The following is a 13,832-nucleotide window of genomic DNA, read 5'->3' on the forward strand; positions in this document are numbered from 1 at the left end:
TTATTACCTGGATCTTATTGTTAGATGAGGCTGTCTTACTTTGTAAAAAAATTACATTGTCTGCAGAGCAAAGACTGTGTTAAAGGAACACTGTGGAGTGATGTATGCTGTCTACAAGGTGGGAGACCACAGAGGGAGCAGTTGCGAGCGTTTTTCTTGCGTCCAGGGCAGGGGATGCAGTGAGCAGTGGACAGGGTTTAGATCCCTGAGGATAGGCCCTTAGTGGATGACTTGCTAGCTCTTGTTCAGGTCACCCGGTGATGCCCCAGGCCACTTTGGACTTAGGTTTGGGGAAGCTGTATGTGGTCCTTAGGGAAGATTATGGGCTCTCTAGTCAGGCAGACATGGTTCCACTCCTAGTTCTCTTCTTAAGAGCTGTGTAGTCTCAGGTCACTGAACTCTGTATCCGTTTCATTGTGCATAAAATGGGAACAATAAGGCCCACCTAATAAAATGATTGACACTTTCATGAGAGGACGTTGGGAAGTGGGAGACCTCAAGAAGCCATTCTGATAGAAGTGCACATGGCAGTGGTGTTTGATTGTGGCTCCTCAGGCTGAAGAGACGCCAGTGACCTGGTGGCCTGGAGCATTCTGATGCTGCTGAGTTTGATTTCCTGTTGTTGATAAATGTTCTTTTATAAGTCCAGTTAGAATGTGTCCACTGACTATCTCTGAATATACTGACAGTTAAGTTTCTGTACGCGGAAAATTAAGGAGTGGGCCGTGGACCACTTGGTCCCTTCCTTGTGGTGGTTTCACCGTGTTGCTGCCACCTTGTAAGAGCTGCCTGCGTGGCGTTTCTCTTGGCAAGCCTTTTCTTGCTGCATACCCCGACCCGTGACACTTGTCCCTTTCGATTTCCAGTAGTTTTCCCAGCAATTCCACACGTTGCTGTAGGACTTTCAGGTTGTATTGCAAACAGTCTGTGTTGATTCTGTTGTACCTTTACCGTGTGGTGCTTAAATAAGGGAGAAGCAGAGAGTGTGACCAGATTGATGGAATGATGCCTGCAGTCTCTTGTAAAATGTTTGAACTCTGTAGGTTGAGGGTAAGAACAAACATTACATTTTCTAGTCGTGTATAGAATTTATAAAGTATCGGCATCCCTACAAACTCTGAAATCAGTTTCTTGTGCATCCTCAGAAGTATTCGGTTTTGGAAATTCGGTTTCCTGTTTGTCCTGTTCCTCACGTCAGTGCAAATTCTGCGAGCAGATAGGACAGCTCGTTTTTCCCTGTACAGATCCTGTACTTTTCAGGTTCTGTGTCAGGCAGTCTGACTGAAAGCTTTGAGGACACAAGAGGAAATGCTGTAAAATGGTAGTGGGGCAGAAAGACCTGGAAGGGACAGCTGTAGTGATTCTCGAGCCCCACCTGCTTGCTTGACAAATGGGGACTGTGAAGCCTGGACCAGCTGAGGGACATGGCCCCTCTCAGAGCCAGGACAGGACTCGGGCTCCTCCGTTGGCCTGTGGCCTGGTGCAGAGCCAGTCCTTAGGGAGAAAGCCTTTCAAAGCCAGAGTTTGCTCTGAATGCCCCCTGGGGGCATGTGACAGTGTGGGGTAGGTTTCGTGTGCCTTCGTGGTAAAAGCACCCTGTGTCCTCCTAGCCCGTGCTTCGTGCAGCGCGGTGCTTTGTCTGCGTTTCTGCTCTCAGGTTTTCTTCAGTGTTGGTCGCACCTCGTAAAAATGTTTTTATTAGTAGTACATCCCTGAACCTTTTTGCCATCTGTGTTTAGTTGTTCTTTTCTGAATTTCTTCCCCTTTCATCTTCCAGTCGTAAGTGTGACCGAGCTTTGGGAATGGTAGGAGGGATGCAGAGCAGGTGGTGTTTGGAAAACTCACAGACATGCCGGTGTGCAGGATCATTTAGAAGTGGACACACTGGGTGTCATGTTCAGCTTGGTGACTGTAATTAACAGTGCTGTATCATGTACTTGAAAGCTGCTAGGAGAGTCCATGTTTGAAATTCTCATGTCACACGCGCGCGCAAGCACACACACACCCGACATTTGAGATATGGCGAGCAAAACAAAATCCTGCCCTCAAGTAGCTTACGTTTTAGTGGGGGCAGAAAGACAATAAAGAAAAAGATTTATAGGGGCGCCTGGGTGGCTCACTGGTCATGGTTCCAGGGTCTTGGGATTGAGCCCCACATCGGGCTCTCTGCTCAGCGGGGAGCCTCCTTCCCTTCCTCTCTCTCTGCCTGCCTCTGCCTGCTTGTGGATCTCTGTCAAATAAATAAATAAAAAATCTTTAAGAAATAGATTTATAGTATGAGAGGTGAGGGTACATTTTATTTTTATTTTTTTAGATTTTATTTATTTATTTTACAGAGATGACAAGTAGGCAGAGGTGGGGAGAAGCAGGATCCCCACCGAGTGGAGAGCCTGATGTGGGGCTCAGTCCCAGGATCCTGAGATCTTGACCTGTGCCGAAGGCAAAGGCTTAACCTCTGAGCCACCCAGGCACTCTGAGGGTACTTTTTAAATAGACTGATGAATGAAGGGCTCTGAAAAGGTAATGTTTGATTAGAGACCTTAAGAGAGAATGACTGGGGAGCACCTGGCTGGCTCAGTCGGCAGAACATGCAACTCTTGATCTCAGGGTCGTGAGTTCAATTTCCACATTGGGCATAGAGCCTACTTCTAAAAGGAGATGACTGGGAAAAGAACATTCCTTAGGTAGAAGAGCAAGAGAAACAGTCCCAGAGGGAAATTGATCATGTTATTTGGGAACAGCAATTACAGTATGAGATGAAGTCAGAAGGAGAGCCAGGGACCCAAATGGTTTGGGCCTATTTCGTAACGGGAAGGACTTGGGGTTTTTGTTCCAGGTGTGATTGGAAACCACTGGGGGGTTTTGAGCAGGGACTGACGTCTGATGAAAAGGGACGCTGGACGTAGTCTTCCTGCTTTGTGCCATGTTACTTCTCAGTGCTTTCTACTGTACAATCTTTTCTGGTCGTAGATTGTCTATGCTGAAAGACCTCTCACAGACAACCACAGATCGCTGGCTTCCTACGGCTTGAAAGATGGGGACGTTGTGATTTTACGACAGAAGGAGAACGCCGACCCTCGACCTCCAGTGCAGTTCCCAAGTAAGACATCCCTGACACCAGCATCAGGAGAGTGTAACGTGGGCCGGAGCAGTGGACTGCCTTCGGGTTCAGAGTGCAGGGTACAGGCTCTGACTGCCCGTTGGTTGCTGTGTAACCTCGGATGTGTTAACTTTCCTACGTCCGTTTCATCACCAGCTGTGAGATAGGCTGTGAGAATAGTGCACTCGCAACCTCTGGCACACGGCGTGTCTGTGATAATCGTTCGCTTCTACTGTTATCAATAATAACTTTATCCTTGGGAAGGACTTAGGAGGCCACCTCTGCCCGTGATTCCTGACTGACTTTTGCTACTTTGTGCCTGGCCTGCTGCTGGCAGTCAGCCAGGCACGTGCCCCTCCGTTACGTGGTCTCGTCACTGTTGTGGGGGAAGAGATTCCTCTTTATAATTTGTTACCACTAATAGATGAAGCGCTGATTTTAAGTAATGTCTTCAGTGTTATTTAGCTAATAAATGAAGACATGGGAACAAAATGTGGTATTTTTTCCCGTTATACTGACCTTTAAGAGCATTAAGCCGCCAGACCACCAAATTCTGTTCCTTCCCTGCCAGCCATGTTAATCCTGTGAAAGGCAGCTGTTGTCTGTCTTGATGTTCCGTCCAGATTAGGGGTTTATAATCTGGAATCTGTGCATTGGGATTTAGAGTGATTCTGTGTCCTTGAAAGAATCACAGAATTGGGTGGCTTCGCACATGTGTGCATTTGATGGAGAAAGAGTCTGTAGCTTTCCTCAGATGCTCAGAGGGGTTCCTGATCTGTAGAAAGTTGACAGGGTTTTGAGAGGGAACTGTTTGATGAAATGTAATAGTGTTTTCCGTTCCCTGTTATCTTTGGATAGATTTCTTTCCACAGTATTTAGTCATTAGGATGGCTGGTTTTATGGTTTGTGGTAACAGCTGATGGGTGTTTGGGTGACGATGACAAACCCTAGCTCGGAACACAGTGCTTCCATTCAGCCTGAAACTGGGGCTGTGACCATGATGCACTGTTCTCCCGGATCAGGGTTACAGCAGTCCCTCAGGGCTACTGTTAAACTTTAGAAAGAGCTGGGATTCGAACGTGCCAGTCAACAAAAACCAAGTCTGCCTTTGGTTAATTTGGTGAGATGGTTAGTTCTAGAAAGTGACTGGTTTTTGTTTTTGTGTCTCCTCCTCCCCCCCCCCCCCACTGTCCCATGTGGACCAGACAGCCAGTAGGTGGGGGTGGCGAGGGGAGGGGATCTTGGTCTATCAGGTAAACAGGTTTCTCAGAATTACTTTGAAGTGAATGGACTCTCAAGATAAGTGTAACAGGGTTAGAGATAAAATTTCTCAACCCACAGAGAAGGCCCGCCCCTGTGTTTTGCCTGTTGGTATAGATTAACTCCCTCAAACGTGTACACGCACACATAAACATTTACTAGCTGCCCGCTGAGGTCTGTTTGGAGAAAGTGTCTAGTTGAACCCGTGCTAAGAGGCAGAAACTGACGCTGGAATTTAAGGATTCCCTCCTTCTGTTGATGTCCCGTACGCTTCAGGACGGCCTCAGACTTGGGACAGGAGTGACCCTCAGATACATTTTTGGGATTGAGGAGATGCAGCTCCACTCAGTTCTAGCGCCCCATTCTCGCTCTGCTCTGCTTTTTCTTTGCTAAGGTAAAAACTCCTTTTTAAGTAACAGCTATATTGAGATGCCATTCATATACCATAAGTTCACTCATTTAAAGGGTACAGTTTGGGGCGCCTGGGTGGCTCAGTGGGTTAAAGCCTCTGCCTTCGCCTCGGGTCATGATCTCAGGGTCCTGGGATCGAGCCCCACATCGGGCTCTCTGCTCAGCGGGGAGCCTGCTTCCCCCTCTCTCTCTGCCTGCCTCTCCACCTACTTGTGATTTCTGTCAAATAAATAAATAAAATCTTAAAAAAAAAAAAAGGGGGTACAGTTCATTGATTTTGAGTATATTCCAAGTTGTGCAGCCGTCACTACAATCAACTGTAGCACATTCTCATCACCTTAAAAATAAACTGTACCCATTAGCAGTCATTCCCCATCTGCCTCCAAGCCTCCCGGCCCCGGGCAACCATCAGTCTACCTTCCGTCTCTGTGTATTTTCCTATTCTGGACATTTCATATAAATGGAATCATATAACATGTGGGTTCTTTGTGTAAGACTCCCTTTTATTTTCCTTTCATTTTAATAGGGTCAGCCCAGCCTGCATTTTAGAACCTGGGAGTTGTATCCTTTAACTCTGTTCTATCTTTTGGTGACCTAAGCACTGGGAGAGAACCTGAACATGTTCCTTTTTCTTCTGTTTGTCTCTCCTGTAGAACAGTTCTACCTGCTAGCTCCCCAGGGCATAAGAGTTAGCAGTGATACACAGATGAAAGCATAAATTCCGACGATGAATGTGTTCAGCAGAAACTTGTAGAATTTTACATCTAAAATGGATTCAGGTCCCTTGGATTGTATAGTATTCTTTCCCCAGGGTGTGCAGGCTCTTTGAAACATGTCAAAGCGGACTGGGATTTTTCTCAAGAATTACATTCAGAATTATGTGGTTATGTTTATTGAGACTAGCTTTAATGTTTTAAAAGCACAAATAAGTAAAAATTTTTCATCTCTCCTGGGATACTGTATAAGCCAAAAATCTAGGGTTACTACCACTGTCGGCACCCCCTTTTCTATTCTTGCCTGTGGGTTCACCCAGACTGTGGTTAGTTGAGAGCGGGAGCAGGGCCAAGGTCAGATGTCTACAGTTAACCATTTACGACATGCCATGTACCAGCAAGTGCTGTTCCCTTCAAATGCTTGTTTTGATGGAGTCACTGGAAGTAAACTTTGAACCGATTTTCCCCAACAGACTTACCCCGCATAGACTTCCGTAGTATAGCCGTGCCCGGCACGTCAGGCTCCCGGCAGCGCCAGCCACCAGCACAGCATTCCCACTCATCTCCTGGAGACATAGCTTCATCTCCTCAGGGCTTGGACAATCCGGCCTTGCTCCGAGACATGTTGCTGGCCAACCCCCATGAGCTGTCCTTGCTGAAGGAACGCAACCCGCCCTTGGCAGATGCTCTGCTCAGTGGAGACCTTGGTAAGCTTACGCATATGGAAGACTGGCAAGCTGACCCGAGGGGAAGTGGTTCCATCGCAGCACGTGTGGAGAAACTCAGGCAGCTGGTGTGTTCGAGCCTCCGCATCACGCGATTGCTTGAACCTACCAGGTGCTCTCTGAGAGGTAGATCCGGGCTAGTGTCAAGGGCTGAGTTTACTGGCAGTAGCGAGAGAATTCTACATCTGCATGGAGTTTTGAAATCCAGCTTGACCAGCCTCCTCCATTGACCTTTTTTTCATATTGTTTTCACAGCGCATAACCTGGGTACTCCTATTTTAACCTGTTCAGTTAGACCCTCAGTTTGAGAGCACACCAGTAACCCAGCTTGCTGCCAGGTGAAATGCTTTTAGTTACAGAAAACATGTCTGGTGCCATCAGCCTGTATGGTAAAATGGAATGAACCCTTTTATTTTCTCCCGCCCCAAGTTTAATGGGAGCAGGGTTGTTGCCAACAGCTTGTTTGGAGCTGTATTTGATCCATTCTTATATTAAATAGAACATTTATTTTTAGTTAGCTTCATGAATAAAGTTTTTCTCTGTAAATTTCTCTAGTTTTATTCTTGGGCTTATGAAACGGTACTGATTAAATTTCAAAACATGACAGACACTTAATAGCTCGTTCTTCAGTTGACCATCTTTTAAATCGAGGTAATACTTACCTAACAGAAACGCACAGATTTTTTTTTAAGTATATTTTCATTGAGTTTTGGCAAACTCAATGTGACCACCCTAGTCAAGATACAGAACGTTTTTCTCACTCCAGAAGTTCCAGTATATTCTCTGCGGCAAGTCAGTTTCCTCCCCTGATGGGCTGCTGCCATTCTGATAATTGTGGTTTCGATCTTCATGTAAATGGAATCGTACACTGTGTCCTCTCTCATGGCAGACTTCTTTTGCTCAGCTTAATGTGTTTCAGATTCATTCATGTTGTGTATGTTAATAGTTCATATGACCATTATTCTGGTGTCTTTGATTTCTTATGTAGCAGATCTAGTCACCAAAGACCACGGTGATGGCAAGTTGAAGTTTATACATGTTTATTCATCCTCATTTAAGAAATAGCAAAATTAAGGTGGTTCTTGTAACACATTTTCTAGCAAGCAGTATTTCCTCTTCACTCATTTTCCTGCCTGTTATTCACCAGGTCAGATAGATAGGCTAACAGTAGTTTGCACTTAACTTACCTGGCTTAAGGCAGAGGCTGTTATAAAGGGAATGAAACTAGAGGAAAAACAGGGTTGTGGTGCATGGTTTTCAGTGGTGGTGGTGACGTTGGTGGGTTTTTTGTTTTTTAATTGAAATATAGTTGACACACAACGTTACCGTAGTTCACGTGTACAACAAACACCGTGATTCATCAGTCCTGTGCCTTACGTTGTGCTCACTGCAGACACACTGCTTGTCACCACACAAACACTATTACAATACCACGGACAAGATCCCCTGTTGTCATGCTGTTTTATCTCTAGGTAATAGGTTCATAAGGGCAGCCGGGGAGGAAAGCAACGCAGCCATTATCTGCCCCACAGATAGTCATTTCCATTCATTTCAATTGAAATATTGTTATCTCTGGGTAAAGACACGACAATGGATAACTTCTTACAGGAAGAAATGATTTTTGCAAAGACTTAATTTCTTCATATTAAATTTAGGTGACGTACGTAGTCTTGCCTCAGAAAATAGCAAGTAAATGTAATTGTTCATTTAAAATAATTCTTAGGCATCCTTTCTGCATCTCTTTACAGTTGTATCTTGAGAAACTGTTTGATCTGGAAGAGTACTAATGAAGAATAGAAATAGAGCGGTACTCAAGATTTTCTCCCTTATTTTTGTAGAGAAATTTTCTAGGGTCCTGGTGGAGCAGCAGCAGGACCGAGCCCGGAGAGAGCAAGAAAGGATTCGTCTCTTTTCTGCTGACCCTTTTGATCTTGAAGCTCAGGCAAAAATAGAAGAAGATATAAGGTAATGACCCTTTTCCTAAAGAGCAAACTTTAGAGAATCCAGAGTTCCCAAATGACAGGTGACCCTGTGTCAGTCGGGCATCTGCTCTGAAGCAGCCTCCTTGTTTTTGTATTTGAGAGAGCAGTTCCGCCTTTTAGGTCTTCTTTCCTCTTCCGTTTTCCTCACACGTTGATTCAGTGTATGACAGTGGCACAAGTACCTAACTTAATGATGTTCTCTTCTAAAAGTTGAGTGAAGATTCCGGGACTGGCCCACAGTGCATCAGCAGAGCAGCTGCAGGTAGGTGACTACAGGACTGAGCAGCGGCCCCTGCTTGGTGAGACTGTTGGGGCAGCTCCACAGGCTGCCTGATTGCAGTCTCCGTCCGTAGACATAATGCGTGAGCCCTAGTTAAATTAAACCCAGGCTTGGGTGCAATCTTGGATCAGAGAGCGATTTCTGGACAGATGGAACTCTGTGGTCCTAGGGCTGTTTGCCTCCTGCAGCTCTTGCACTGGCCTCAGTGGACAGCTCTCGCTTCCCTAATGCTGTGGTCCTCACCTGGGGCTACATTAAAATCACATAAGAGGCTTTAAAACTGTAGGTGCTTGTGCTCTCCCCTCAAATCTGATGGATCAGAATCTTCAGAGGTAGGGCCAGAGCAGGTACAGTGATGCTGATGACAGCCTTGGTCACATTACTGTCACGAGCTAGATGCTCTTCAGCCCCTTAGAATGGAAGGACAGCCGCCCCCCCCCCCCATTCCGTTTTTGTTGCAAATGGTGAAGGCCTTAGTATAGTCTTCCCTGTCTTTTCCGTGTCCTTGGTTTTCTGTGGCTAACTATAGTCTCCAAGCAGATAGATCAGAAGATCAGTAGTAGCTTCATACCATGTCGCAAAACCTATGCCATTCATCTCACTTCATCTTACCACGTAGGCATTTTATCATCCCACATCATCGTGAGAAGCGTGAGTACAGTACAGTAAGGTATTTTGAGAGAGACGCATTCATAGAATGTTTACTACAGAATATTACAGTTTTTCTATTTTATTATTATTGTTGCTTCTCACTGTACGTCACTGATAAATGAAGCTTTATCTTAGGTATACGTACACAGGAAGAAATATAGTACATGTGTAGGATTTGGTACTCTTTGTGATTTTGGGTGTCCACTGGGGGTCATGGACTCTATCCCTTGCCGTATAGGAAGAACTAGGTTCTTTGCAGTCATAGTCTTTTGTTACTTGAATGAAGCCCAACTTGGTCATTACATTATAATGTCAGCTTGGAAGTCAAATAATGGTTATTTTATTTTTTTTTCTCTGACTACATCTGAAATCAGGGAAATTTAAGTTATTTGTCCGAATCAGTTGACAGCCCCCAGCCGTTCTTGTTCTTTTTGATGAAGTCCCCACATTAATTGCATCAGTATATTAGTATATAAATATCTTTGAAAAAAAATCTCACTAGTTAAATCTACCCAGAGAAATAGAAAAAGACATTTGTGTTCTCTGAACTAGACTCCATTGCAGCTCTAAGGGAACTTGACATAATTCTGAAGAACAGACATGTTCAATCCAGGAAGCAGGAGCAGTGGGAAGGAAAGTGGGGAGGCATCAGAGCCAAACCGTAACACTGCCCTGTCGGCAGAGTAGCAGTTAGAGGGGGCATGTTTGTGTGTCTTGTGGGAGGTGGGGGAGGTTAAGGAACTGGGGTAATGTGTACACTCTTTTTTTTCTTTTTTTCTTTTTTTTTAAAGATTTTATTTATTTATTTGACAGAGATCACAAGTAGGCAGAGAGGCGGGGGTGTGGGGAAGCAGGCTCCCTGCTGAGCAGAGAGCCCAATGTAAGGCTTGATCCCAGAACCCTGAGATCATGACCTGAGCTGAAGACAGAGGCCTTAACCCACTGAGCCACCCAGGTGCCCCAATGTGTACAGTCTTTTATTTATTTTTTTTAAGATTTTATTTATTTGACAGAGAGATCACAAGTAGGCAGAGAGGCAGGCAGAGAGAGAGAGAGAGGAGGAAGCAGGCTCCCTGCCGAGCAGAGAGCCCGATGCGGGACTCAATCCCAGAACCCTGAGATCATGACCTGAGCTGAAGGCAGAGGCTTAGCCCACTGAGCCACCCAGGCGCCCCATGTACACTCTTTTAAAGAATATCTTGTGCTTCTCAAGAGATTCTCCACATATAGAGCCCAGAATAGCCAAAATGACTGGTATTATCTCAGAATCTGATTTTGCTGAAACTTAACTTGGTGGAGTCAATGCAAGGTCAGGAGTATACAACTAATTTTAGTTCATTTCTAAATTTAAGAATGTGGCATAAGAGAAGAGCCGTGTAATTCTGTCAATCGCTTCCTGCAGTTTGCTTTGGTATGCTGCACAGTGATTACCCAGGGCACAACTGCACTGGGGTATGCGAGCTTGCATATTTCCCTAGATTAAATAAACGTGCCTTCGATTTCCTGAAAAATTTCGTGTATTATTACAGAATGGCTGATAAAATGATTAGTTCAGTTGAGGGGGAGTATTACTGTGAAAAGGACAGGCACTGCAGGTTAGAGCAGGGGTTGGCAAGCTTCCCATGGATCGCCAGGCAGTAAATACTTTAGGGTTTGCAGGCCCTGCTGTCTCTGTCGCAAGGGCTCATTTGTGCCAGTGCGGTGCCAGCGTGGACCTACCTGATACAAACTCTTGGAGACCGGCAGTGCGGCTGCGCTCCTGTGGGGGTGTTTTGTTTTTTTCTTTTCTTTTTTTTAAAGGTTTTTATTTATTTGACAGAGAGAGAGAGAGTACAAGGAGACAGAGCAACAGGTGGAGGGAGAGGGAGAAGCAGGCTTCCTGCTGAGCAGGGAGCTGGATGCGGGGCTCGATCCCAGGACCCTGGGATCATGACCTGAGCTGAAGGCAGCGGCCTAACCTGCTGAGCCAGCCAGGCATCCCGTCCCATGGGCGTTTGTTCACACAAACGGATGGTGGTCCAAACTGGTATAACTTATCCCCAGTCTGGGGCCCCTCCTGTTTGTGCATCAGTCTTGAATTACGTTGCCCAGCCCTGCCCTTGTTCCCATTAATGTTGGTAGTGTTTGGTGTTTTTAAAAGGAGGTTGGGAATGAAGGTACAGGAGGTTGGAGAAAGCTAAAACCCCCTTTTAGATCCTTTTCATATGTGGGAATAGAATATGTCTGGTGTTTGGAGGAATGGTTTGACAGACAAGTGAACTGTGTGTGTGTGTGTGTGTGTTTCTGAGCGATAGCAGGTAACTAGAGAGACATTGCTCAGCATTTGCTGAGCATCTGCTCTTCTGTCAACACTGTGTTCTAGATGCTCTCCACCTCTTAGCCACACTATAATCGGAGCTGCTACACTCACTTAAAGGTAGAAAACCCAGTCTCAGGGATTAAGCAGAGACACAGTGCAGACCATTAACACCCATATATTATATTTGCCAACTATTTCTAACACACCAGACATAGGAAATGTACCAGATGTCTAGTAAATCCTCTGTTAAAATTGAAGCATTCGTGAAATTCTCACATTCTACAGAATTAAAATGCCGTGACCCTTATACTCCGGAGGTTTATTCCTGTTTCTGAGCTCATAAAGGAAGCAGAACTGTTTTGCGGGAGAAAGCCATGTGCAGGCCTTCAGATTTGCCGCCAGCTGCGTCTCACCACCTCACCTGTTCCAGGAGAGAGCACCGGTTCCCATTTCCATGACTCAGCTGCTGTAATAGGGGCACAAGAGGTGTACAGATGTTGGGTTGGTTTTTCCCCCAGTCAGTTGAGTGAAAGGAAAACTGTGGAGGTTCCAAGGCCTTGGGGCTCGGGCAGGAGGCTGCACTGCAGGCAAAGGAAGAGCTGGTGGAGTGGCCTTATTTGACCTCCTTCTTGGGGCGCACGGGCTGGTGTGGCTGCAGTTCTTGGGGCGGTGGACAGCGTGGGGGTGTGGGCAGGCAAAGCTCTGGTGGCCGATGATCTTGCCGCGGGTGTGTGTCCGGGCCAGCTGGCGGGGGGACGGCTCGATGGCACCTCCCCGCAGACAGAACACCAGGTGCAGGCTGGACTCTGCGGCTGCTGTCGTCAGAGCGTCCGTCTGTCAGTGCTTTGCCCGCAACATCAGACCCTGCTTTCAGGTGGGATGCTCCCATTGACTTGGATTTTGGCTTTGATGCTCTCACTGGTATCACTAGGCTCAACCTCTAGAGTGATGGTCTTGTTCATCAGGGTCTTCTCGAAGATCAGCATCTCTGCGTCTGCCACTCAGCAGCTCGCTGAAGAGAAAGCCAAGTCTGTTTTGAATGTTGTGACTTTGAATTAGATTCCCCTTCCTGGAAATAATGATCTTACTGTGCTTGGTTTTGGTGTGTTACAGGCAACAGAACATTGAGGAAAACATGACGATAGCTATGGAAGAGGCTCCTGAAAGTTTTGGCCAAGTAGTGATGCTTTATATTAACTGCAAAGTGAACGGACACCCTGTGAAAGCTTTCGTTGACTCAGGTGACGTCTTGGTCTTTGTCTCTCTGTCTGTCGGACATTCCGACCTGACACGGGGAGAAGGGGGGGGCCTGATGCCCGTGAAAGCGGGCAGAAGCCTGGACTGCTAATGAACCTGGGAGTCACTTCACTTGCCCACCTTTTGTTTGTAACAGGTTTATTTCTTAATCGTTTCTTCATTGGTTTTGTATCATGCAGTATGTCCTTTATCTTCCTACCCCCCTGATTGGGCAGCCTGAATTTTTAGGATACCTCTGTAAGAAGTTTGCGAGTACATGGGTTTAGAAGAAGGAGCCATGAGAGGCAGCAGTGTGGGATGTAGGTCAGACCAGTACCTCATCATGGTCTGTATGGCAGCCCTTTGCCGGGAGCTGTGAGAAGTCGAAGCATGTATGAATCAGGGCTCTTGCCCTGAAAGAACTTGACCGCCAGGTCAGTAGACAGGGAGTTCCCCACCTGAGATTGTGAATAGTGCCTATACCAGCTGGTACCTTTTCTCGCAGTAGTAACTGCTTTTCAGTCAGACCATACAGAGCACCATGTGGGTGTGGCTCATTGGTCCCGTGTGTCTTAATCCTGGGTAGCTCGCTCAGCCTGTGAGATGGTGGGGTGAGCTCCTGGAGTAGTGAAAGGCCCTGTTCAAGTATGACTTTCCTGCATTCGTTCATCCACAGCTATCTGAGCTCATGCTCAGTGTTTGTGTCTTGAGATACATACGTTCCTGAGAGAAGCACATTTGCTGATAGTCAGTTTTAAAAAAGTGTGTGTTGAATGCCGTAGGCGGGGCACTTGCGCGGAGTGTTTGGGAGGAAGACTCACCGACTGGAGCTTCATGGGGCTCGTATCAGTGAGAGAGACAGAAGTGTACATAAGAGACCCTAAGGGTAACATTCAACGTTTACTGAGCCCTTACTGTATGCCAGGCAGCACACTCGGTGCTTAAAATAGATCATCTTAATTTCACTTAACCTTCAGGTTACCCCAGGGAGCTGTGTTCAGCTATTAACCCTGTTTTGTAGATGAGAAAACTTAGGTGTTGTCACTCTTCAGGTAGACAGAGCCCATGAGTCATGGACTTCGGATTCAGCCCCAGATCTGTTTGATACCACAGCTCAGTGACCGCAAAAATCAGATGCATGTTGGCTAGCCGTGGAGACCACATTCTTCCTCCGA

At 46.2% G+C, this 13,832-nt stretch overlaps 1 protein-coding gene across 2 annotated transcripts in view; it reads left to right on the plus strand.

Annotated features, from left to right (window-relative positions):
* Positions 1-13,832, plus strand: part of DDI2 (DNA damage inducible 1 homolog 2) — a 44,410-nt gene that overhangs the window by 4,783 nt on the left and 25,795 nt on the right. For both annotated transcript variants that reach the window (XM_082685448.1, XM_082685445.1), the window contains 4 exons: positions 2,971-3,100; positions 5,958-6,191; positions 8,048-8,174; positions 12,535-12,662. In XM_082685448.1, coding sequence (XP_082541574.1) covers positions 2,971-3,100; positions 5,958-6,191; positions 8,048-8,174; positions 12,535-12,662 — 619 coding nt within the window. The remainder of the gene's footprint in view (positions 1-2,970; positions 3,101-5,957; positions 6,192-8,047; positions 8,175-12,534; positions 12,663-13,832) is intronic.

Source organism: Mustela nivalis (assembly GCF_964662115.1).
Source record: "Mustela nivalis genome assembly, chromosome: 10".
NCBI classification, from domain to species: Eukaryota; Metazoa; Chordata; class Mammalia; order Carnivora; family Mustelidae; genus Mustela; species Mustela nivalis.